We start from the raw sequence: 24,464 nt of genomic DNA on the forward strand, positions 1-24,464 counted from the left end.
TAGCATTTTTCTTTTCATGGCTACAGCCTCCATTCTTGAGGCAAGAAAGCACTTAAGTTTTTGGCAGCCAAACTATCTTTTTATATGGCTGTGCTCAAACTACTTGCAGTTTGTGTGCTTAAAAGTTACCCTAAAGCTTTAAAAGCTAGCTGGTGGTCATATCCTATGCATGGATTTAACCCAAATAGCTAGGGCTAGTGCAACAGTGATCTAGCAGGACATCTACTATTATGGTACGTTTACTCCATAACTGTAGTTTCTTCATAGTTCATTGCTGCAGTACTGATTCTTGCAATTTAATATCTGCAAGAACTTGGAGGCTATGGTTGCCACCCATCCCGTTGTCAGTAGGACACTCATGGGTTAAGCTACCTTATCCCGTTGCCCACTGTATCAAGCAGTGGGACCTGAAAAGTCCCGATTTTGCAATCGCACTGAATTACTGTTGAAACGTCGCAATTACTTCTGGCTTTTTCATGGCAATTCAGTTACGTCAGCAACCTGGACCTGCAGGTAGAGCTGTTCCCTGTTACGTCCGGGTGCTTTAAATTGTGCAGCAATTGGCTGCAATTTATGAGAGGGGTGGGGACTGGGGCAGGAAGAGCCCTACAAAGATCGCGGCTGTAGAGCAGTTTGTTTTACCGCTTCTACAGCAGCTACGAAAAGTAGCAGTGACATTTTTTTTTTAAACAGCCGAGTTAGCCAGCAAACAGCTAAGCAAGCTAGCCAGCAACAGAGCCAATTCTATTAGAAACAGAACAGAAATATGAGGCAAAAATCTGGATATTCTGTAAAAATCTGTACAGTTGAGAGTTGTACATCCAGCCAACCATTCATGCATCAGTGCAGCCATCAATCCATCCATCCATCTAGCCACTCCAGCAGCCAGTCAGCTAACCACTGCAGTGACCAGCCATTCATCTGGCTACTCCCATCCAGCTAGCTACTCCAGGCAGCCAGCTAGCCACCCCAGCAGCCAGCCAGCTGTTGTACCTATAACTGCATCTCTGTCACCACGCCTGTGGTGATGTCATGGTAGAGGGTGTTACCACTGTCATAATGGCCACACCCCCATATCCCACTTTGGCCCGATTAAAAGGTGGCAACCCTATTGGAGGCTGGTCTGAATACCAGATCTCTCACCTTCTCCCCTAGGCTTGTTAGACTTTCTCCCCTTTCAGCAGCAGGATATTTGTGGTATAAAGGATAATCATCCAGTGTCGTCTTTAGTTCTTTCTTGATGTAGTCTAATAAACGGCTTGATTTTATGATATCCTCTCCATCTACCTTGGCTGATGGGTTATCTGCCCTCAAGGCAGAATCAAGCCAGCAGCTACTTCAGTGCACTCCAGAGCTCATGCCTTTTCCTTCTCCCATAGTGAACCTGTATCCTCCCAGCTGCTCAGATGTTGTTTTCCACCATTCAGTTACAAATGTGAGCTGAAGAGCTCTTTTTTTGCATTTCAAATAAATGTTACCACTTGCAGATTTTTGCTGACGTTTAGTCAGTTTATTTCCCATATTTTAATTAGTTTTCCCTTTATTTGATATAGTTATTCAATAATAAAAACTCTGCTGCTCTCCTCCATTGCTCCCTTAATTAGGCAAATGCCTAATCTTCCTTATTTCTCCCCTTTTTCTTTGTTTGTTAGTGCTTAGTATGTTGTAGTGCTATTATTACTTGTTTTCTGTATTTCAATACGTTAGTGTTTTTTGTGTTGTAAAGTGTTTTCTTGTTATGTATGTACCATTTAAAGCCTAGTGGACAAAGCTTCAGGCTTTAAAAAGTGTGCCCAATGTAGTGATAAAATCCACTCAGGACACACATGACTTGTATGTTGTGTACCTGGGACCAGAACATCTACAGTCCTTGCCAGATATTTGCAAAACCTTTTGACTTATTCTCGTGTAGAGCACTGTAACAGGCTTCTCCAGAAGAACATTTTTAGCTTCAGATCGTTCGAAAAGGAAAGAAGAAGAGAAAGAAAAGTAAAGAAAATGAAAAAAGAAAGAGAGATACAGACAGACAGACAGACAGACAGAGAAGGAAAGAAAAAGGGAAAACCCCAGAAGTCATCTTCTGCTCCTTTCCTGAAAAGAAAAATACCTTCTTTCTCTCTATCAAGGGGCTTTGACTCTGATCTGTTCAGAACCATCCTTGTGTCCAGCTTTAGTTCTGGCAGCCCTCATACCAAGTCCATCGTCATGCCCATGTTGCACAGAAGGGAATCTACTGGCAGCTGTTCCTTCATGAGGGAGCTCTTGACGTTCTTCAGCTCCCATCCCCCCTCTAACTTTTCCTTTAGGTCTAACAGGTCTGGACATAGACTGAGATCAAATGATGACAGCCTTTGCTAAGGCCCAGATATAGTAATAATCTTATCCTCTTTTGTTTCTAGAGTGGATTGGTTGGGCCAAGGACTCCTGTTACTTCTACGTCTTCCCTGATACTTGTCTTGGTGCTGGTAGCCTCAGAGCCAGCAACCATTCTGGTGAATTCCCTTTCAGCACTGGTTGGAGCTAATCTATCCATCCAAATGTTGCATCTAATTCACTCAGTACTGATCCCATCTCTACCAGTTGTTCTGTGCACTGAACCATCAATGCTGAACCCTTGGCTGTGTCCTCAGCATGGACCTGCTTGGTGTCATTCAGCATTTATAGGATCATTGGCGTTGCAAGGCAGCTGTGGCAAGCGGTCATTTCCACCTTCCGGTACCGACTGTTAGGCCACATCTCCCTTTTTAAGGAGGGCCAGGCTTATCATGTCAAGGTTGAATTTATAAATACTCATCCATTTGTCCAGCTCCTTTTAAAGGTAGACAGTGTGTCACGCTGCTTACCTCGGAGATAACGTTTGTTCCAGAGAAGAGGTAGGTGCTGATCAACAAATCTATCCCTTCACCTTGTTTTATTTATTTGTTAGAGTAAATTTAGATCTCTGGTCCTAGTATTAGCTGGACTGTTTGATTTATGGTGGTATAGCAGTTCTTGGACTACTGGATCCCTTATAGCCCTATAAACAAGACACAGATTGTCTCTAATGATTAGATATGAAACAGTATGGAGAATGCCTCCAGTTCTTGGTAGTTCAGGTCTTTTTAGCCCATGATCTTTTAATTTACAAACCTCTGGTTCTTTCTAATTGCTCTTTTTCTTTGTAAGGTACATCCAAAAGGAAATGTACTAAATGATGGTTCTTGTCATTGTGGAGTACAAGGAGGTGAAGACTTCTTTTGATCTACAAGAAATACCTTTTGTTATGAGCTGTGACAGTTAAAAGGATTTCCTAACTACCACTGCAACATGATGGTCAATCACAAGGGAGCTAGCCACCCAAGTACCTAGATCCGTCACGACCTTTCATATTGAAGTGATGTGTTATCTATGCTATAAGTTAGAGCTAGATAGTGCTTACCAAATGTTACAATGTTACACTTTTTGCCATTGAATCTGAGCCCATTTTTTTGCATGCATCAGTTCAGATGTTGGTAGGTGAGCCGAATGATCCATCGGCATCAAGGGGTCCCCTGTCTGATCCATCTGCCTTCTCTTCTAACAAGATGGAGTCAGTGCCAACTGGGGTTTCCACAGGGACATTGGCCTCAACATCAGCCTTGAAGTTCTTTGAAAGGATCATCACCTGTCCTTCCATGCAGGCAGGGGATTGACCCTCAGCACTGAACCCATTGCCACTGGTATTTCTAAGTCCTTGATTCCTTATCTTTGATCCAAAAGACAGAGCACCTCCGAATGGCTTGAATTCCCCTTTCACCATGGAGTCTATTACACTTTGGGAACTTTGGAAGATTCTTCCCAGGTTCCCAAAATGTGCATGTGTAAAAGAAGGCACATATATTCCCTATATAGTCTCTTACTCCAGACACTAACTTCAGTGAATGGGAATGTTACCCCCCCCCCCCACAGTCCTCTACTTCAGATTCCATATTTGGTGAGATTTTGAAATTAATGGATTAGAGGGATACTTGACAATTGACACCACTTCCTGAGATGAAAGGTGTTATCTGTGGCATTCAAGTCTAGGGTCTATATCAAAATTCCGATCTATATCAAAATTCTGAAGAAGTAAAACGTTGAATGTTAAAACATCGAACCCACAACATCGAATGATGAAAATAGAGAAGCCCCGGAACATCAAAATCTTACCTAGGGCAAGATTTTGGTGGGCCATTCCATGGCTTTGCTATTTCCTCCACTGTGGTGCGAGAGTTACGGACCTTAGGGTTAGGGTGCGGGTTAAGATAAGTGGATAGTTAGTAATGTATGTATGCTGTAGGGTAGGGTTGGGTTTTGTTAACTGTATGTGTGTGTATTAATTGCTTTGTTTGTGTATAGTTTTGTAGGGTATGTGTGCGATAGTTACGGACCTTAGGGTTAGGGTGTGGGTTAAGGTAAGTGGATAGTTAGTAATGTATGTATGGTTTAGTGTGGGGTTTGGTTTTGTTAACTGTATGTGTGTGGTTTATTTATTTTGGTGTGCTTGTGTTGTGTGTATGTTTCTCAGAACAGCTAATTATTTCCCTGGGAAAACATTTGCTATTCTGAGCGTTCTATGTTGTCAAAATTCGAAATTCCAAGTTCAAACATATGGTGTTCAATATTCTGGAATTTTGAATATATGATATAGACCCCAAGTCTACCCCCTCTACTTCCTAGATTGTCTCTCCTACTGACCACATGACTGACTTTGTGAGAGATAGATCTTGGTGGGAGCCTGATGTTGATGATTGTATGCCCTGCAAAACAGGAACAAAATTACCCTGTCTAAAAGCAGGATTCATTTGGATAAAGGCTCTCTTGTGTTTTATGTCATCTGCCACCAAGAGTGAATTTTCAGAAGAAAGCTTTGTGGACTCCTACAAACATGGAGTCCAAGACAATAGACTGCATAGAGAAGCATAGCTATGTCTTGGAAACCTTTTCCCTCTGTTTACTTTATTACTGATGACAAGGTTCCAGTGCAACCTTGCTGAGCAGACACTTGACTCTTGGCGAATACTGTGTCAGCCTAGATACTGAAAAATAGATCAAATCCCAGGTGATTACCATGTTGTCTGTCTCCAACCTCTTCATAAGACTGATACATAATACAGCAGATGGAGTGGTTAGAGCAACAAGCAGTGGCACTGCTATGTGCCACCACACCTGGTTTCATCTATGTGACTTTGCAGACAACTTTAAGGCATCCTTTGTAAACACACCTTATTGTGGGTCCTTGCTACTTGGACCCAAGGTCACACTAAAAACTGAATAGGAAGTATGAATGCATATCTGTCACTGGAGTGAACTTTGAGATCCCCTTAAAGGTCCTTCTCTAGAAATCAGAAGGGTGCCAAAGCTGTCTGGTTTAGGAACCCTCAGTGTACTCCCTTTGATTCCTTTTTATACAGGGGCACCATATAGCAGAGAGGATGCTATCTTAGAGGGAGAGGGTGTCCACAGAATCAGGGGATTAGGAGTCCTTCCTCCAGGAAGCTATCTTAATGTCCGTGAAGGCTTTCCAGAGTGCTACACTCTGGAGGCAGTCAGAAGTTGATTGTCTCTTCATATGGAATCATGGTTGACCACTACATAAGACAATTTGGTAAAGAACAGCATATCCAGAGGGTATATGATTCCATTCATAGCATCTCTCAGACAGTCATTCCAGCCTCTCCCAATTGCACCACTCTGAAAAAAAAGCACATCAGGAGATTTCCAAGCTCTTCTAAAAACAGCCATCCAAGAGGTCCCACCAAATCAGAGCAGAGAGAATCTGACATCTATTCCATGTTCTTTTTTAGCTCTCAAGAAGTCAAAGAACCTCAGGTCCAGATTAAATTTGAACAGCTTAAACCATTATGTAGAAATGTTGTTGATGGTCACAGTGCAATCAATCCTTCTCTGCTTACTAGAAGGAGATTAGATGTGCTCAATAGGCCTTCAGGATACTTACCTCCCCATCAGGATTGGCACATCATCCAGAAGGCATTTCTGCATTGCATCCAGCTTCTAGCCAATCATTACTGATTCCAAACACTGTCATTCACGCTCACCACAGCCACATGGATGTTCACCAATTGCATATCAGTAGTAACAGTTCATTACAGGCTTAAAAGAATCCATGTTTCCAAGTACCTAGATGACTGGCTCCTTGCTCTCTCAACAACAGAATCTCGTATGTCAGAAAGAGACTAGTTGTTTCATTTATGTCTGTTCTGGCACTTCTGTAAACCTCATAAAATCCAAACTAGGGTCCTCCCAACGTCTCAAGTTTATAGGATGTTATCTGGATACAAGGTTAAGAATTTCAAACCTACTAAATGACAGACTTCTCTGGCTTTCTTTCCCTGTCTCTCTCTTTCTCTCTTGGAGCCCTCATTTCATAGCTTCTTCAGATGGTCTTTCTTCCTGCTTCTCTAGTTTTTCAACTACATAAGGGACAATGGTGTTCACAATTACTCTAGTCCCTCATGCCAGATCATACATGAGAGTGTTGCAGTGAATCTTCAGCATCCAATGCTCTCAGTTTCTACACCTTCTCAGTCATCATATTTGTATTCTGTCAGTCTACAAACAACATCTACTTTCTTGGGCACAGCCATCCTCTATAATAGTAGGATGACCATTTGTTTCTACCCCTCTCACTGGTTACTTTCACTTCAGATGCCTCTTCTCTGTTATGAGGGTCATTTCAGAGGAGGACAGTCCTAGGAACCTGGTCTCAAAAAAAGCCTCATCTTCACATAAATGTCCTAGAGATGAGGCCTATCCTCTTAGCATTGCAAGCTTTACAGGGCTTATGTCTCCAGAGTATGATTTCAGTCCACATGGACAGCACTTTGGTAGTATTGGTATATGAATAAGCAAGGAGGAACATGTTTTTATTTTATTTATTTACTTATTCTTTGTTGACCAGGTTAGTCCCACTAGGCTATTGGCCTCTTTTCAGTGGAGACTCAAGATGGTGTTTATCCTACTAGGGAAATTTGGCCAGGAGATCAAGGAACTTTTCATCCACATCTACCACCAAATTAAGCAGATAGAACCTTGGTTTACCATCTCATTTTCCACTTCTAGGGCAAACCTTGCAATGACCTGTTTGTATACCTGGCCAATACAACTTGCAGCAGCTGCTTTGCCCTAATCCCTCCCCAGCAATGGACATCCATGGATGTTCTGGTCCACCCTTGGCCTTCTGGACTCTTTTATGCCTTTCCTCCACTTCCTCTTATGACAAGGCTCCTGCAGAAAGCTTCTCTGTGCAGGGTCTTAATTATCCTTATAGCCCCCTTTTGGCCCAGGCAAATTTGGTTCCCCATGGTTTGACCTCATCTCACCAAAGATGGTCAATTTCCTTTTGGATTTGCTATTCTATCTGTCCAGCAAGCCTCACCAGACATATCTTCTCTGAAACTAGTCACATGGTTTCCCATTTCCAGTGACGGACAAAATTTATTTAATTTCCTCCAGTGTCATTTCGATCCTCTCCATCTATCAAGACATGACTAGAAAGATGTACAAAAGTAAATGGAAGAGGTTTTCTCTTTGGACATTGTAGCAAAGTCTGGAACTGTTTTCCATCCCAGTTCCGTCAGTCTTGCTTTTCCATATTACCTCATTTCACTCTGACTCCATTTATTTCAGTATCAAGGTTTACTTGGCAGCCATCTTCTACTTTCACCAAGGCTTCAATTCTGTCAACTTAGCCTCCCAAAATGTGTATAAAAATATATAATGTATAAAGGCCTCCTTAAAGGAACCATTAATAATTTTTCTCCTCCACATGACTTGAATTTAGTCTTAAAAGACCTAACTTTACATCTGTCAGGAGAATTTATGAATTATGCCTCACTCCTGTAGACCCCCATATCTGTTTTTTTTTCCACAAAGACAGAGTTTCACTCAGAACTAACCCCTCATTTTTGTCTAATGTTGCTGCTGAATTAGCCTTGAATCAAAGCATTCACCTAACAGTATATTTTCAAACATACCAATTCAGGAGTTTTTCTTCACTTGTTGGATGTTTATAGACAACTCCATTATTATCATATTAAAGATCTCCACAAGGTTAGCCAACTTTTTGTCTTCTTCTCCTCTGCTTAGTTAGGCACCAGTGCCTCTACGGCTACTCTGTCCAGACAGGTGTCAGATCACATCACTCACATTTATTCCATCAACAATAAAACTCTGTTGCCAATCCCCAGGGTATATTCTAGACAGTTCATATCAACTTCCATTTTTGTTTTTAAAAACCTCCAGAATTGATGACATCTGTGCTGTAGCAACATGGCCAAAATGCGTACTTTTATTAAGCACTATAAGCTGGATATATCAGATCATCCTTTGGAGCCACCATACTCAAGGGTATCCTGCCATGATTTCACCCAAGAATATAGGTAGCTGAAGATTCTGTCCTATCAAGTCGAGGTGGAAGGAGGGAATAATGTAAGATATGTTTTTCTCTGTAAAAGATATACTGAATGTAACTAAATGTATCTTGTATTCTCTGATAACATGTTTATTAAATATAACTGGAGCTTTTCTCCTCGAGTCTCCACTGAAAATGGGTTTCTGACCCAGCTGGACTAGCCCGGTTAACAAATGTCAATAAATAAATAAATAAATATGGAAGTTATGTACTTATTATAATGCTGGATCTTTATTATCCCTCATCATCCTGCCCACCTTCCCCTTTCAAATTGTTACTTCCTGGCTTCTGTGCTGCAGTGTGTCTTCTTTTTATTTCTGGTTTGGTGAACCAGTATTCGCAAAATTGCACTTTTCTTTGTGTACTTTCACGTAAATGTACTTCTGTCTTTTGAAAGAATGAGCTTTCAACAGACAGAAGTTGACCCATGTGTGGGTCTACTTCCGTTTGTTGAAAGCTCGTTCTTTCGAAAGACAGAAGTACAACTCTATTTATGCGAAAGTGCACTTAAACGAAAATACACTTTCGTGAATGACATACAACAAAGGCAGCAGGTCTACTTCTGTTTATCGAAAGTTTGTTCTTTTGCACGACAGAAGTACAACCCCATTTACGTTAAAGTGCACTTTCAGGCATACCAGTTCACCGAACTGGAAATAAAACAAAAAAGAGACACTGCAGCACCGAAGCATGCTACAGTGGGGGTGAGGAAATATACCTGTTTCACCACTGTAGGGTGATCATGAAGTTAGTATATATAAAATAGTGGGATGGGGGTACAGTGGGGCTTGCCCCCTCAGCAAAACTGCCTTTGCAGTGTGTCTTATTTGTTTTTTTACCGGTTCGGTGAACCATTATTTGTGAAAGTGCACTTTCATTTATGTGCACTTTCGTGTAAATGGGGTTGTACTTCTGTCTTTCAAAAAAATGACCTTTTGACAAACAGAAGTAGACCTGTGTGCGTGTGTGTGTGTGTGTGTGTGTGTGTGTGTGTGTGTGTGTGTGTGTGTGTGTGTATGTATGATAGATATAGATAGAGCTCACATATTGATATCTGTATTTATATACACATTTTTGCATAAGTATGTATATTTTATAGTGCTATATTATCCCTGTTGTTGCATATTTTAACTAGCAGGATATGTTGATCAAAGTTCCAGTCTTGTTTAGTATTTCTCAGAGTTTGTTCCTTATGCAACCATGTGTTTTACCGACTGAGTTAATACTGTGTATTTTATTATTACATTTCATTAACTTGCTACTTCTTTCTCAACAGGATCACCATGACATGTTGCTGGAGATAGAGAGAGATAAGGCAATAACAGATAAAGTCATTCTCATCCAAAAGGTTGTTCGAGGCTTTAAGGACAGGTACTATTTAAATGAAACCACTATAAAGGTCTGAGAAGTTATTAGAGTGTTTTCTCCATACTCCAGTAAAATCATTATATAAGTAACAGCATCTGTAGCTCAACAGGTTTCGTACTTCCATTTGATGCTACGTAGATAAAATGTTTGTAGGCTTTAGTCCTTCTTTAGTTCTTTTTTTCAGTGCTTATTCTGTGAGTGGGTGGGTGGGTGGGTGGAATTGCTACTGCATTTCACAGATGAGGCATTAATCTGAAGTCCCATGTGTACATGATGATTGGGGTTTAGACAGATGCTAAATATCATGTGGCACTTGTTTGGCAAAGAATAGAGGAAATTTTATCAAAACAAAACTGTTAAAACATAGTACTATTTCCCCTATACATGCAAACACCCAAAGAAGCTATGAGGGAATAAGCGTATTAGAGACTCATCTAAAAAAACAACTTTCTAAATCCCATTGCTGGCTTTGTGGCTTAGAGGCATAAAGTCCTGACTGTCACTCAGGAGACCCAAGTTTGACTATATCCCAGGTGTTGGAACCAGCTGGGAGAAAGGACTAAAAAGCCACAAGCTCACCTTTCTTGGAAGAGCCAGGTATGTGGCATGCCATACATTATGCAGAGACTAAGCGTGACCACAAGTGACATGAGGATTAAAGACATGCAGCCACCAAACAGCTTCTGTACTGGTCATGTGCAGTAGCTCACATATCACTGAGATCCATTTATTTTTCTGTTCTGTTTGTTTCCATGTCTTCTGGCAATCAAGCCTCCCCAAGTTGGTCCCATCCCATTCATTCTGCCCATACTACAAGCTTCAAAGTACAGTACAGGGGTGAGAACCGTCTGGAGGGAAGTCAATTAGACAGTCAGATTGCAGTGGGCTCCATAACTGTGTCCAAGGCTGCCACTGAGAAAGGTCAAGTTTATACAACCCCCCCCCCCAAAAAAAAAAAAAAACAGCACTGTCCTTTTCTCATAACATGAAATTTCAAGCCATTTCCTGGCCTTAAGACAATTAGAGTCCACCCTTTAATTCAGGTGGCCCTTATCTGGGTTGGTACATATACAGCTTGTATGAGCCTGATGAAGTAAAAATAGGACCAAACTCCCTTCGTGGCTGACTGATAACAGCCCCTCTGGTCAACATTAACAGCAGCCCAAGACTCTTCCAAAGATGACTTGATTTGTCACAGTTATGAGGGGTGTTCAGGAAAAAAAGCTAAAACCCATTACATACGGTAGTCGATTCCCAGTCATCCACACCTTCTTATAGTACTGAAAATTTTCCCCATGCTAATATCTTCCGCAATAATTTCTGTCTTTTTCTAATTCTCAAATCTGCTTTATATGCTGTAACAACAAAGCCTTACACTTGCACAGTGAAAGAAACTTTGTAAGACTTAAGTTATTCATTTTTATGATACCCATATTGTCAAATTCAGGGTTGTGGGGGACCAAAAGCTTATCCTGCCAAGCAATGGTCACAAGGTGGGGAGCCAGTCATAGATGAAATGGCAGCTCCTTGCAGGATGAGGGCACACATACACACATGCATACACACACGCACACACACACACACACACACACACACACACACACACACACACACACACACACACACACACATATGCATAAAAATATATCAACCCTTTATGAAACTGTAGCTGTAGCTGAAAACTGAAGACCTGCAAACATTATCCATGGCGTATTCTAATGAAATTTATTAAATGACAGGAGGTGAAGCTAAATTTACCCATGATCTACTTCTTTCTTGTGGGTAAATTTTGTCAGGAGTATATAAATCTGGCTTTATTAAAGTTTATTTAGAAACTGGCCTTCTTTAAACTTTTTTATTTACTGTTTATAAACAAGTCCATTGTATAATAGTGTATCTTGCAAGAAGCATTTCTTTCCTATCTGGAATGATTCAGAAAGGATTTATGCTGAGTACTTTGTATGTATGCATGCCAATTAGGATACATACATATAACTATTTAAATCTTAGAAAAATGCGTATGTTCATCATTATGATCACTGCTGCAATAGCCTTAGTGATATGGGTAATATCTTCCATAGGATGTAACAGCCAGTCAGCCCCCAAAACTTCAGGGAACCTTCCAAGTGCCCAAACCAACAGTTAGCTCGAACTGAGCTGACTAAAAAGTCAGGTTTGGATGCCAAGCCCTTCAAAACTTTCTTGCCACTTAACACAGCACTCCTCTGTAAGCTTTTGAGGATCGACAGTCGGCTAATACTATTCCATTGTTGGCAGATAAATTACCTTCAGGGAAAAATCTTCCATGTTAACTTTAACTTGTGAAAACTAATTTCTCCTTAAAAGAAAGTCCATTTAAGTCAGGAAAAATATAGTTGTTGGTTGTCTCGTGACTTTTACAAGAGAGTGCACTTTGTTTTTACTTTTGTGGTAAAAAGTTAAAACATTGTTTAAAACAAATTTTTCTGTGGAGAAATTGTACTTATTTTACTTTTGGGGCCTGAGTAAAGTGTTTAAAATGCTTTTTACTGTGATTTTTCTGGGGAAAGGTTACTTTTTTGCTGCTTTTCTCTTTTACCAACTGTTGCTGTATAGCTTCCCTGGAAAACAAGCAGCATTTTTGGCTTGATCATGTGTGATGTCTCCGCTTTGGGCCAGTAATCAAAGAGCCTGAATCCTCACCACTGACACTGGAGAAGGATGTTCACTTGGAACAGAAATTGATACACCCAGTGTTTCCAGATGCAGCTCTCTGAATCAAGCACAATTTCCTTGAAAGCACACAGGGAGCACACTCAGTCCAGGGTTTGGGTTTCCCCTTCTGTCCAGATCCCCAGTAAGACTTCCCACTAGCACAGCTGTAGGGTCGAGTCCTCAGCTGAGTGTCCAAGCCAAGTCCTCCAGCACCCTCTCTGTGAAACCAGTGCTTTGAGCCCTTGCTCCAAGTAGCACACACACACACACACACACACACACACACACACACACACACACACACACACACACACACACACACACACACACACACTGAGATTTGATTTTCACACACACACACACACACACACACACACACACACACACACACACACACACACACACACACACACACACACACATGGGAATATTTGATTTTCACACACACACACACACACACACACACACACACACACACACACACACACACATGGGAATATTTGATTTTCACACACACACACACACACACACACACACACACACACACACACACACACACACACGCACACACACACACACACACACACACACACACACACACACACACACACACACACACACTTTGAGATTTGATTTTCACACATATACACACACACACACACACACACACACACACACACACACACACACACACACATGGGAAGATTTGATTTTCACACACACACACACACACACACACACACACACACACACACACACACACACACACACACACACGTGGGAAAAGCCGGCATAGTTTTACTAGCTATGCACCCTTCTTCCCAGACTATAAGGTAGTTACAGTGCCACCAGACACTCCAAAGCCAGCTACTCTAAGGCTCCTATAAGGGTACCCAATTATACTTGGTGAAATTACTATTAATACAGATGACAGTGTTTTGTCAATGCAGCAAGCTTAAAGGAGTGGATACAAAGTCACCAAATCGATATAAGTCCTCTCAAAGTTTAAAATATTCTCTACAGGACCAGCCACAATGAAAAGTTTAAATATATTTAATAATAAATAAAAATAGAACATGAAAATACTAAATATCTGTTTACAATAAACACCAGAGCTACAGAAAAAACAATACTTAACTAATCTCACTATGTTTTCCTGGCTGATCTAAATAATTATTATTTCCTGGTTATTTACTAGAACAGGACAAGATGAAGTAGGTGACAGATCCTTCTTTGTCAGGTTGCAAAAACAGAGTGCCATGAGACTTCAGTCTCACCTAATATTAAACATTATTTTTACTAATGGATTACAGAATGACATCACATACATCTGGTCATCTGACTTCTGGTTCCCATGCTGCCCCTTAGGTAGAAGCTGTCAGGATTTAACACATAGGTGTCAATAATACACACACACACACAGCCTTGCTAAGATCTGCTGCAGCACTTGAAAGACATACAGCAATTTCAAACCTCCACCCTTCCAGAATAGCATTTAGTTAACCTCAATGACAATGCAGGAAGTCTCCTAGCACAAACTTTTTGTCTCTGGCTGCATTGAGAACTGTAAGATACAATCTTTATAGCCTAAGCCAGGTAATTAAATTTCGAACTACTTTCAAAGTTTGAGATTAATCTCTTCTCTTTCAGTATCCCCTGTTAAAACATAGACATTTAAACAGTTACAATAATGCATGTGTATTTCTTTTTCTGTCCAGCAGGGCACACTGTTGGTAGATTTTTAACACAAGCAGCTTTACAAATACATTTTTTAACACAAGCATCTGCACAAATTAGTTTGCCATACAAATATCATATCATTATTTACAAAATTCCAGCTAGCTGTGCTGGCATATGTTACACATTCATTGCTCTGCTTCTCCTGGCATAGCTGGCAGTACCTCACATCATCACATCACTCTCCCCTTTAAAGACTCAAACTAGCTTTTCAAGTAACCTTTGAGAAATGTTGCTTAAGAGGAATGAGCCTATCTGGGAATACATTAACCCATACCCCTTCACGAGAACCCATCTGCAATGGCATTGCTAATGCCACTATGGTGCTGCACTGTCATATATGCCTGCAATGCTAGGATCCACCTTAACAACTTGGCATTTTTCTGGCTGACTTGATGTAGCCTAAGGGACTGTGTTCTGTAACTACCATGAATTTCCTTCCATACAGATAGGGTTGAAGTTTCTGTAGTGCCCATACTATGGCTAAACATTCTTTTTCTACAGCTGCATAACATTCCTCCCTAGGTTGGAGTCTACAGCTGAAATATACAACTGGGTGCTCTTGTCCCTCTGAGGAAACCTGGCTGAGTGCAGCCCCCACCCCATAGTTTGAAGCATCCACCTACACAGCAAATTATTTTTTGTAATCTGGACTTGCTAACCCAGGGGATCCTCCCAAAGCCCCGTTAAGCTTTTGGAATGCCTGCTCACAGCCTAGGGTCCACACTACCTTGTTTGGCCTGTTTTTTTCTAGTCAGTACTCTGCGGGGAGCAGCTATTGTACTATAATTGCAAATTAATTTTCAGTAGTAACCCATTGTCCCCATGAATGTCCTTACCTGCTTTTTGGTAACAGGGGCAGGCCACACCTGAATGGCTTGCACTTTGGCAGGTTCTAGCCTGATCTTACCACAACACACTGTATGTCCCAGATAGGAGAACTCTGCCATACCCACCTGACACTTACTGCGTTTAAGGGTCAACTATCCCTTTGCAGTCTGCCCAGAACCTCCCTGACAAGCTGAAGGTGCTCAAGCCAGGAATGGCTCTAATGGCAATATCATCCAGGTAAGCAAGTGCATAATCTCCTCCACCTGCTGCGATATAATCCACCAGCCTCTGGAAGGTCGCTGGGTCATTTTTCATCCCAAAGGGCATCTCTGTGAACTTGTATAATCTGAAAGGAGTCACAAAGGCTGAAATCTCTCTAGCAGTTGGAGTCAAGGGGACCTTCCAGTAGCCCTTGGTCAGATCTGTAGTGGTCAGATACTGAGCCCCATCCAGTTGCTCTAAGGCTTCATCTATCTTAGGCATGGGTTAAGCATCTGACTCTGTGTGACTATTTAGTTTCCCGTAGTCCACACAGAACCTGGTGCTGCCATCTTTCTTTGGTAACAGCACCACTGGGGAGGCCCAGGGAATGCAGGGCTCCTGGATTACCTTTAGTCCCAACATTTCCTGTATCTCCTCCCTCAGAGTCTGTCTGACTCATACAGGCACCCTCTAAGGGGTCTGTTTGCTAGACCTTTGGGGTCCTGTATCCACATGGTGCTGCACCAGGTGTGTACACCCAGGTTTCCCAATGAACAAGTCCCCAAACACCTGTAGCACTGTTTGGATTTCTCAGACCTAGGTAGGGGATAGCTGCTAGGACATTGCTACCCCTTCCACTGAACTGTCACTCTGAGCCTCACTGAGGAGATCAGTCAACAGATTCCCCTCAGACTCCTCCTGCCATCCACTGTAAATACTCAGCATCAGGACCTCCCTATCATGGTAAGGCTTCAGCATGTTAACATGGTACAGTTTGTGCCCCTGCCTCCTGCCTAGCACTTCTGTCATGTAGTTAACATCATTGACCTTCCTTACCACTTGGAATGGTCCCTCACAAGCTGCCTGCAGCTTGTTGTGTCTGAGAAGAATAAGAACCATAACCTGCTAACCCACAGAATACTCACAGGCTCTAGCATTCTTGTCATACTAGACCTTTTTCTGCTGTTGGGCTTCTAACAGGTTCTCCTGGGCCAAGCCCATGAGCTCCCTACGCCTTGTCATGAGGTTTAGGACATATGCCACAACAGACTTCTTGTGGGATTCACACTTACCCTCCCACTCATCATGAATCAAATCTAAAGGCCCCCCTCATCCTATGCCCATACAGAAACTCAAAGGGAGAAAAACCTATGGATTCCTGGGGTACCTCTCTATATGCAAACAGCAGATGGGGCAAATATTTGATCCATTCTCTCTTAAACAGGTCTGCAAATGCCCATAGCATGGCCTTTAGTGTAGAATTTAACCTCTCCATAAGAACATTAGTCTGGTAGTGGTAGGGGTGGTCTTTAGCTTCTTCACCCCACAGTGTTCCCACAGACAAGCCGGCAGATCTGACATGAAATTGACACCTCTGTAAGTCAATATTTCTGTTAGGAAGCCTACCCTGCTGAAAATCTCTAAAAAAGCATTTGCCAACTTCTCTGCCTTAATGAAGGACAGAGCCACCCCCTCAAGGTATCTTGTAGCATATCCTACCACTACCAGGATATACTTCTTCATTATGAAACTTGGGATACTCAGACGCTCAACAATATTCATAGTTACCCTCTGAAATGGCTCCTCAGTCACAGGCAAAGGCATCACAGGAGCCTTAACCCTGTCTCCTGCCTTGCCTACTTTTCAGTACTTCTCACAGGTACTGCAGTACCCTGTTATATCCCTTGCAATCTCAGGTCAGTAAATGTTCTGCATAATATGTCTCTTGGTATGCTTTATGCCCATATGACCTGCAAAAGCAATGTCATGGGCTATTGCTAGAAGTGCCAGATGGTAGGCTCTAGGCATTACCAATTACTGTATTACCTCACCCTCTAGCCCTACCTCAGCGGTCCACTCTCTGTACAGTAACCCTTTGTTCCAGTTTGCAGACACTGCTTTTCCTTGAGAATCAGGTGCTTCCCTAGCTACCTCCCTCAAGTCTCAGTATAGGTTCCAAGAGATGAGCCTGTCTCATCTGTGTCTTTGTAAAACTTCACAGCTCCCATTCTCTTTGAAGTCTGGTATCCTTTGACAGTGGTGCCTCACTGTCAGCCTGTGTACTACCACTCACTTATGCCCTTGCAGTCACTCTGTCCACAGGAACATCAGTACCTACAAGTTGTTGCTCACCTTCAGGCTCACTGTTACAGGGTAGGCGTTTATATTACATTATCGAAAGATGAAAATAGCTAACGCTATTTAATCGTCCCCAAAACATTTAAACATGAAAATATCAAACATTCAGAAAAGCAAATTTTTTCTCATGGAAAATATTTGCTGCTCTGAAACACATACACACAACACAAGCACATCAAACAAACAGCAACCGCACACATACACTTAAATTCCTACATCTAACGCTACACTAAACTAAACATACGTTACTATCTACCCACTTAACTTAACCCAAACACTAACCCTAAGGTCTGTCACTATCGCACACTCACCTAACCCGCACCCTAACCCTAACTCACTTAAACCGCCCCAACCCTAAAGTCTGTTACTATCACACACACGCCTAACCTGCTCCCTAACCCTAACTCACTTAACCCGCCCCTAACCCTAACGTACAAACAATCGCACACTTTCCTGAACCCAACCCATAACTTTCCACCACAGTGCTAAGAATAGCGAAGCCACAGAAACGGCCAATTGAATTCTTTCCCGTGGAAAGAATTTGCTGTTCTGCAGCTTCGCTATTCTGTTCACTGAATAGTGTTCGATATCAGAACATTCGAAGTTTTAATACTTTGATGTTCTGATACAGACCCCAGGGTAGCTCCCTCCCTGAAATAGCCACCTCACCAGCCCTGGCTTCAAGTGTGAGGTCTGTCTGGGTCTCCCCCAGACTACCAGACCCACATGCCTGTCAACAAGCCTGACAACATGTAACTGCATGCACACAAGGTGCTTCCTTTTCCATCCTCACATCAAAGTAAACCCTGGCCAAAGGCATTTGAAATGGGGTCCCTCGTAAAACTCTGACTGGAGTGGACTGCTCAAGCAACTACTGCTCCTCTTCAACCAGTGTAAGCTTCAAAATGGTTATCTCAGAGCTGTGTCTCTTTTAGCAGTGTCCTGCTTTCCATCCACTAAGATAGGATATAACCTCTGGTGATAGTATGGTACTCCTGTTGTCTTCAGACAACTTACCACTGGCATACTGTTATTCCCACTTGCTGGTTCTCCCACCTTTCATTCCCCACCTTGCCTCTGTGGACATCTATATGGTACATGGCCCTACTGGTTACATTTAAAACATTTAATCTTTGATTCTGGACATGAACCTAAACTAGTGGCTTCCTCTCATACTGGTGGACTCTGTTGGGGTGGTTTAGGCTGCCCACCATGGGTTCCCTTTGATCCATGTGCAGCACTGGCTATCCTCTTCTTGTGCAGTGATGTTGCTAAGCAGCGATCCCTTTTTTCCCCAGCTCATCTGCAGAGTTACATTCTCGGTGTGTAAACCAGATTCTCATGTCCTCAGACAAAGTGCTAAGGACTTGGTCCCTCTCCAAAAGGTATGCCAGCCCTTCAAAAATGGTGACCTGACACCGACTTACCCACCTATGAAAATAAGTGCTTAGCTCAGCAATATAATCACACACACTTTCATCCTCCTTGTGTCTCTGCTTATGAAACATTTTTCTGTAAGGTTCAGGTGTTAACTTAAAACATTCAAGTAAACATTTCTTTACTTTGTTATAGTTTAAACAATCAATATCAGAAAATTTAGAAACATCACTTAGAACTTTACCATGGAATAAGGAGGTCAGGAACCATACCTAGACACCTTGGTCAACATTATACTGTTTACATACTCAATATATGAATAAGACTATCAAAATTATCACCCTCTGTAAATTGTGGAAATAATTTACTGACTTTTATTGCTTTTGGGGTTTGGTTATTCCCTTCTCCATTACCTCAATGACCCTGGTGATGAGTCTGCATCTCCCTCTCATATAGACCCTGCTTCTCATTTCTTTCAGCCTCCAAATGCTGCAGTCTCTCTGTTGATTCTAATTCCATCTATTTCTCCTTTTCTTCAGCCTCCAAATGCCAGAGTCTCTCTGCTAATTCTAATTCCAAATGTTTGGCATCAACTTGAAGTCTCTTTAACTCCCGATGGATTTTTAAGTCCTCTGAGGAAAAAGTGAACTGTCCTGTTTCTGAGGGCTGCAAATTCCCATCACCAGACTGGTTATCTTCCTGGTTGCTTGTCTGAGCTGCATGCACCAGTCTTTTGGCTTCACCCACCTTTGTCAGCTTGCCATAATCCTCCGCTGACATCTTTGCCTGCTTTTCCTGACTAAACTAAACTAACAAATAAATAAATAAAACTGTTGTGAAATGAAACTCTGAATGTTCACCTTGTGGCTGCTGAGAGGACACACCTTTAGTGACAACTACCTACAATTTACAGAAGTTCAATTAATATCCACACCACTGCTCACCAATATATGACTTCCTCACTCTGGGCCAGAAATCAAAGAACCTGAATTCTCACCAGTGACACTGGAGACGGACATTCACTTGGAACAAAATGGATATATACCCAGTATTTCCAGATGCAGCTCTCTGCATCAAGCACAATTTCCCTTAAGAGCACACGTGGCACACATTCAGTCTGGGTTTCCCCCTCTGTCCAGATCCCTAACAAGACTCTCCACTGCACAGCTGTAGGGTTGAGTCCTCAGCCGAGTGTCCAAGCCTTGTCCTCCAGCACCCTCTCTGTGAAACCAGTACTTTGCGTCCCTGCTCCAGGTAGCTCACACACACACACACACACACACACACACACACACACACACACACACACACACACACACACACACACACACACACACATTCACCTGGGAAAGCCTGGCACAGATGTACTAGCTATGACCCTTCTGCCCAGACTATAAGGTAGTTACACTGCCACTATACACTCCAAAGCCAGCTACTATAAGGCTCTTACAAGGGTACCCAATCATACTGAGTGAAATTAATATTAATACAAATGACAATGTTTGGCCAATGCAGTAAGGCTTCCAGAAGTGGCCACAGTGTCCCCAAATAGATACAAGTCCTCTTAAACTTTAAAATATTCTCTAAAGGACCAGCCATAATGAAAAGTTTAAATATATTTAATAATAAACAATAAAAGAATATGAAAATACTAAATATCTATTTACAATAAACACCAGAATTTCAGTCACAGGAAATATGAAAAATAACACAGGTGGACAGGTTCACATAGTTACAGAAAAAACAATACTTAACTAATCTCACTATATGTTTCCTGACTGATCTAAAGAATAAATATTCCCTGGCGACTTGCTAGACAAAGGCAAGATGAAGTGGGTGAAAGATCCTTCTTTATCAGGTTACAAAAACAGAGTGTCCTGAGACATCATCTCACCTAGTATTAAACATTAGTTTTAGTGATGGATTACAGAATGACATCACATGCATCTGACTTCTTGTTCCCATGCTCCCCCCTTGGCTAGAAGCTGTCAGGATTTAGCACATAGGTATCAATGAAAAACACACACAACACACACACACACACACACACACACACACACACACACACACACACACACACACACACACACACACACACAGCCTTGCTAAGATCTGCTGCAGCTCCTTGAAGTCATGAAACAATTTCAAACATCCACCCTTCCAGAAGAACAATTAGTTCACCCCAATGACAATGCAGAAAGCTTCCTAGTACAGACATTTTGTCTTTGGCTGCATTGAGAACTGTATGATACAATCTTTATGGCCTAAGCCAGGTAATTTAATTTCAAAGTATTTTCAAAGGTTGAGATTAACCTCTTCTCTTCCAGTATCATCTGTTAAAATATATACATTTAAAGAGTTACAATACTACATGTATATTTCTTTTTCTGTCCGGCAGGGCACACCACTGATACATTTTTAACACAAGCATCATTACAAATACATTTTTCAACACAAGCATTTGTACAAATCAGTTTGATATACAAATGACATATAATTCTTTACAAAATTCCAGCTAGCTGTGCTGTGCTGGCTTATGTTACACATCCACTGCCCTACTTCTACGGGCATAGCTGGCAATATCTCACATCATTACACCATGGAACAAAATACTGGTCCCTTGGTCAGACCTTCTTCCAGCATAAAAAAAGAAAGCATTGTTAAGTAGCTTTTGCCACGACAGCAGGCTGGTGATTTGCCTCAGCTTCAGGTGGATTACTCTGCTGTGGATAAAGCTGACTCCTCAGATCACTTATCTTTTTCTTCCTATCCCTCTGGTGTAGGCCATACAACTACCATGCACCAGGGGTTAACCACATCCTCTCTGGCTGTTGGTCTAAACTGAGTGGGAAAGGGAGAGCCACTCTTGTTGGTCTTGGAAGGAAGGGTATCGCATATGCCCCTGTTTAGCCAAAATGCTGTACTCATCCCTGGAGAAGCCCTTTCTGGCAATACTGGATTTTTTTTTCACAATTAAATGTTAAAAAGAAACAGAAAAATAAACATTTATCATCTTCTTTGTCCATTACTCTGGTTAACAGAAATGTTTCAGGCTTGGCTCAGGTTCTTTTTCAGTCTATTGACCCTTCTGGCTCAGGTTCTTTTGCAGTCTATTGTCCCTTCTTCTAAGGCAGCTTTTGCTAAAGGAAAAAGGAATTCCTCTTTCCCTGAAAAGGTTTAAGAAATGGAATCTCTAGGGAATTGTAAAGGGGCAGATGCATTATTTTCTTTCTGCTTCAGATTCTGTGTTAATTATGGTATCTGATTCTCCCAGTGAGGGGATTGTCTTTCACTGAGACTATTTCCAGCATGAACCAATGTTTTCAGAGGGAGAATACTAAGATCTCTCAGTATTTAAGAAAATATGATTTGTTTCAAGCGGAATTTCCAGAACCTTCTCCTATTCCTCCAGTCTGTCAGCCTTGGAGGATGTTTTTGTTACAATCTGTGGTTTCCCTGACAGCCTGCTGACCCTAAGAAAGTATGCAGATTGTATAAAGTTCCTCAGTCTTTTAAAGTTTTTATACACCAATCCTAGACCTGTTCCAGCAGTTGCTGCTAAGCATTTTGTTAACTGTAGTCTTTCTCTTTTTAATAAGAATGGGAAAGCTTTTGATAAATTTGGGGAAAAGTGCTTCTGCATCTTTTAAATTTTAGAATTCTAAACTGTCAGGCTCATATGTTGAAGTTTACCCCAACTAACTGTGGAAAATATGAGCAATATTTTGGCTTCAGTTTTCTCTTGTGAGGAAACATCTGAATTGTGTTGTTTAGTTTCTTCTAGTTCTCAAATTACTACGCATTGTTTGAAATGTATTTATGACTCTGTTGATACTGTTTCCTAGGCTCCTGCTGGTACAATTTTAAGGAGGTTTGCCTGGCTGCATTCCCAGAACCTCCCAGAATAATTCAAACATGAAATTAAAAATTTTATCTTTGATAGAGATTTACTTTTTCATATTTTGGTGCAGAGATGATCAAAAAGTGTAATGAGAGAAGGAAGCTGTTCTTCTCTAAGTTCTCCAAGAGATTCTCTGCTTCCTCGTTTACCTTTGGCAAAAAAACAAAACTAAAACGTTTCAGTGGAATGCTGGTAAGCAGATGTTTAAAAAGCAATGACAGGGAGGTTCTAAAAAGAAACCAGGAATCTTGCAGCACAAAGGTCAGTCAAATCAAAATGACTACATGAGGAGTCTTGTTGTCTCCCCCCGCAAGTCTCTTAGTCCTTCCAGAAGGTCTGGATTTCCATTTCTTTTTTTGCCAACTGATTCTTTCAAACAAATGGGTCCTGAATGAGATTCATCTAAGCTACAGATTGCAATGGGAGGAACTTCCTCTTTTTCAGGGGATTCCTCCTCATCTGCCAGACCAGGCTCTTCTCATTCCTCCTGTTTTACATCATGTGCTGTCTCATAGTGTAATGGAAGCTGTTCCTCGTTAGGGGATCCTCCTGTTTTACATCATGTTCTGTCTCATGGTGTAATGGAAGCTGTTCCTCGTTAGGGGATCCTCCTGTTTTACATCATGTTCTGTCTCATGATGTAATGGAAGCTGCTCCTCATTAGGGGATCCTCCTGTTTTACATCATGTTCTGTCTCATGATGTAATGGAAGCTGCTCCTCGTTAGGGGATCCTCCTGTTTTACATCATGTGCTGTTTCATGGTGTAATGGAAGCTGTTCCTCATTAGGGGATCCTCCTGTTTTACATCATGTTCTGTCTCATGATGTAATGGAAGCTGCTCCTCATTAGGGGATACTCCTATTTTACATCATGTGCTGTCTCATGGTGTAATGGAACCTGTTCCTCGTTAGGTGTTCCTCCTGTTTTACATCATGTTCTGTCTCATGATGTAATGGAAGCTGCTCCTCGTTAGGTGTTCCTCCTGTTTTACATCATGTCCTGTCTCATGATGTAATGGAAGCTGCTCCTCATTAGGGGATCCTCCTGTTTTACATCATGTGCTGTTTCATGGTGTAATGGAAGCTGTTCCTCGTTAGGTGTTCCTCCTGTTTTACATCATGTTCTGTCTCATGGTGTAATGGAAGCTGCTCCTCATTAGGGGATCCTCCTGTTTTACATCATGTTCTGTCTCATGATGTAATGGAAGCTGCTCCTCGTTAGGGGATCCTCCTGTTTTACATCATGTACTGTCTCATGGTGTAATGGAAGCTGTTCCTTGTTAGGTGTTCCTCCTGTTTTACATCATGTTCTGTCTCATGATGTAATGGAAGCTGCTCCTCGTTAGGGGATCCTCCTGTTTTACATAATGTTCTGTCTCATGATGTAATGGAAGCTTTTCCTCATTAGGTGTTCCTCCTGTTTTACATCATGTGCTGTCTCATGGTGTAATGGAAGCTGTTCCTCGTTAGGGGATCCTCCTGTTTCACATCATGTTCTGTCTCATGATGTAATGGAAGCTGCTCCTCGTTAGGTGTTCCTCCTGTCTCACATCATGTTCTGTCTCATGATGTAATGGAAGCTGCTCCTCGTTAGGGGATCCTCCTGTTTTACATCATGTGCTGTCTCATGGTGTAATGGAAGCTGTTCCTCGTTAGGGGAAGGATTTTCCTCCAGAATGTTTTTAGTGCAACAGAAAGAAAATTCTTGGAGACCAATTCTGGATCTTTCTTTCCTGAGCCAGTTTATGATAGTGTCCAGGTTCAAAATGCTTTCACTTTACATCC

The 24,464-nt window shown here is 41.7% G+C and overlaps 1 protein-coding gene across 1 annotated transcript in view; it reads left to right on the forward strand.

The window, feature by feature from the left end:
- The window catches only part of MYO7A (myosin VIIA), a 1,588,820-nt gene that overhangs the window by 651,102 nt on the left and 913,254 nt on the right, over positions 1-24,464 (forward strand). Inside the window, exon 19 of the mRNA XM_044073349.1 lies at positions 9,708-9,802. Coding sequence (XP_043929284.1) covers positions 9,708-9,802 — 95 coding nt within the window. The remainder of the gene's footprint in view (positions 1-9,707; positions 9,803-24,464) is intronic.

Source organism: Protopterus annectens, chromosome 5.part1 (assembly GCF_019279795.1).
Source record: "Protopterus annectens isolate FY-2018-M chromosome 5.part1, PAN1.0, whole genome shotgun sequence".
Taxonomy (NCBI): domain Eukaryota; kingdom Metazoa; phylum Chordata; order Ceratodontiformes; family Protopteridae; genus Protopterus; species Protopterus annectens.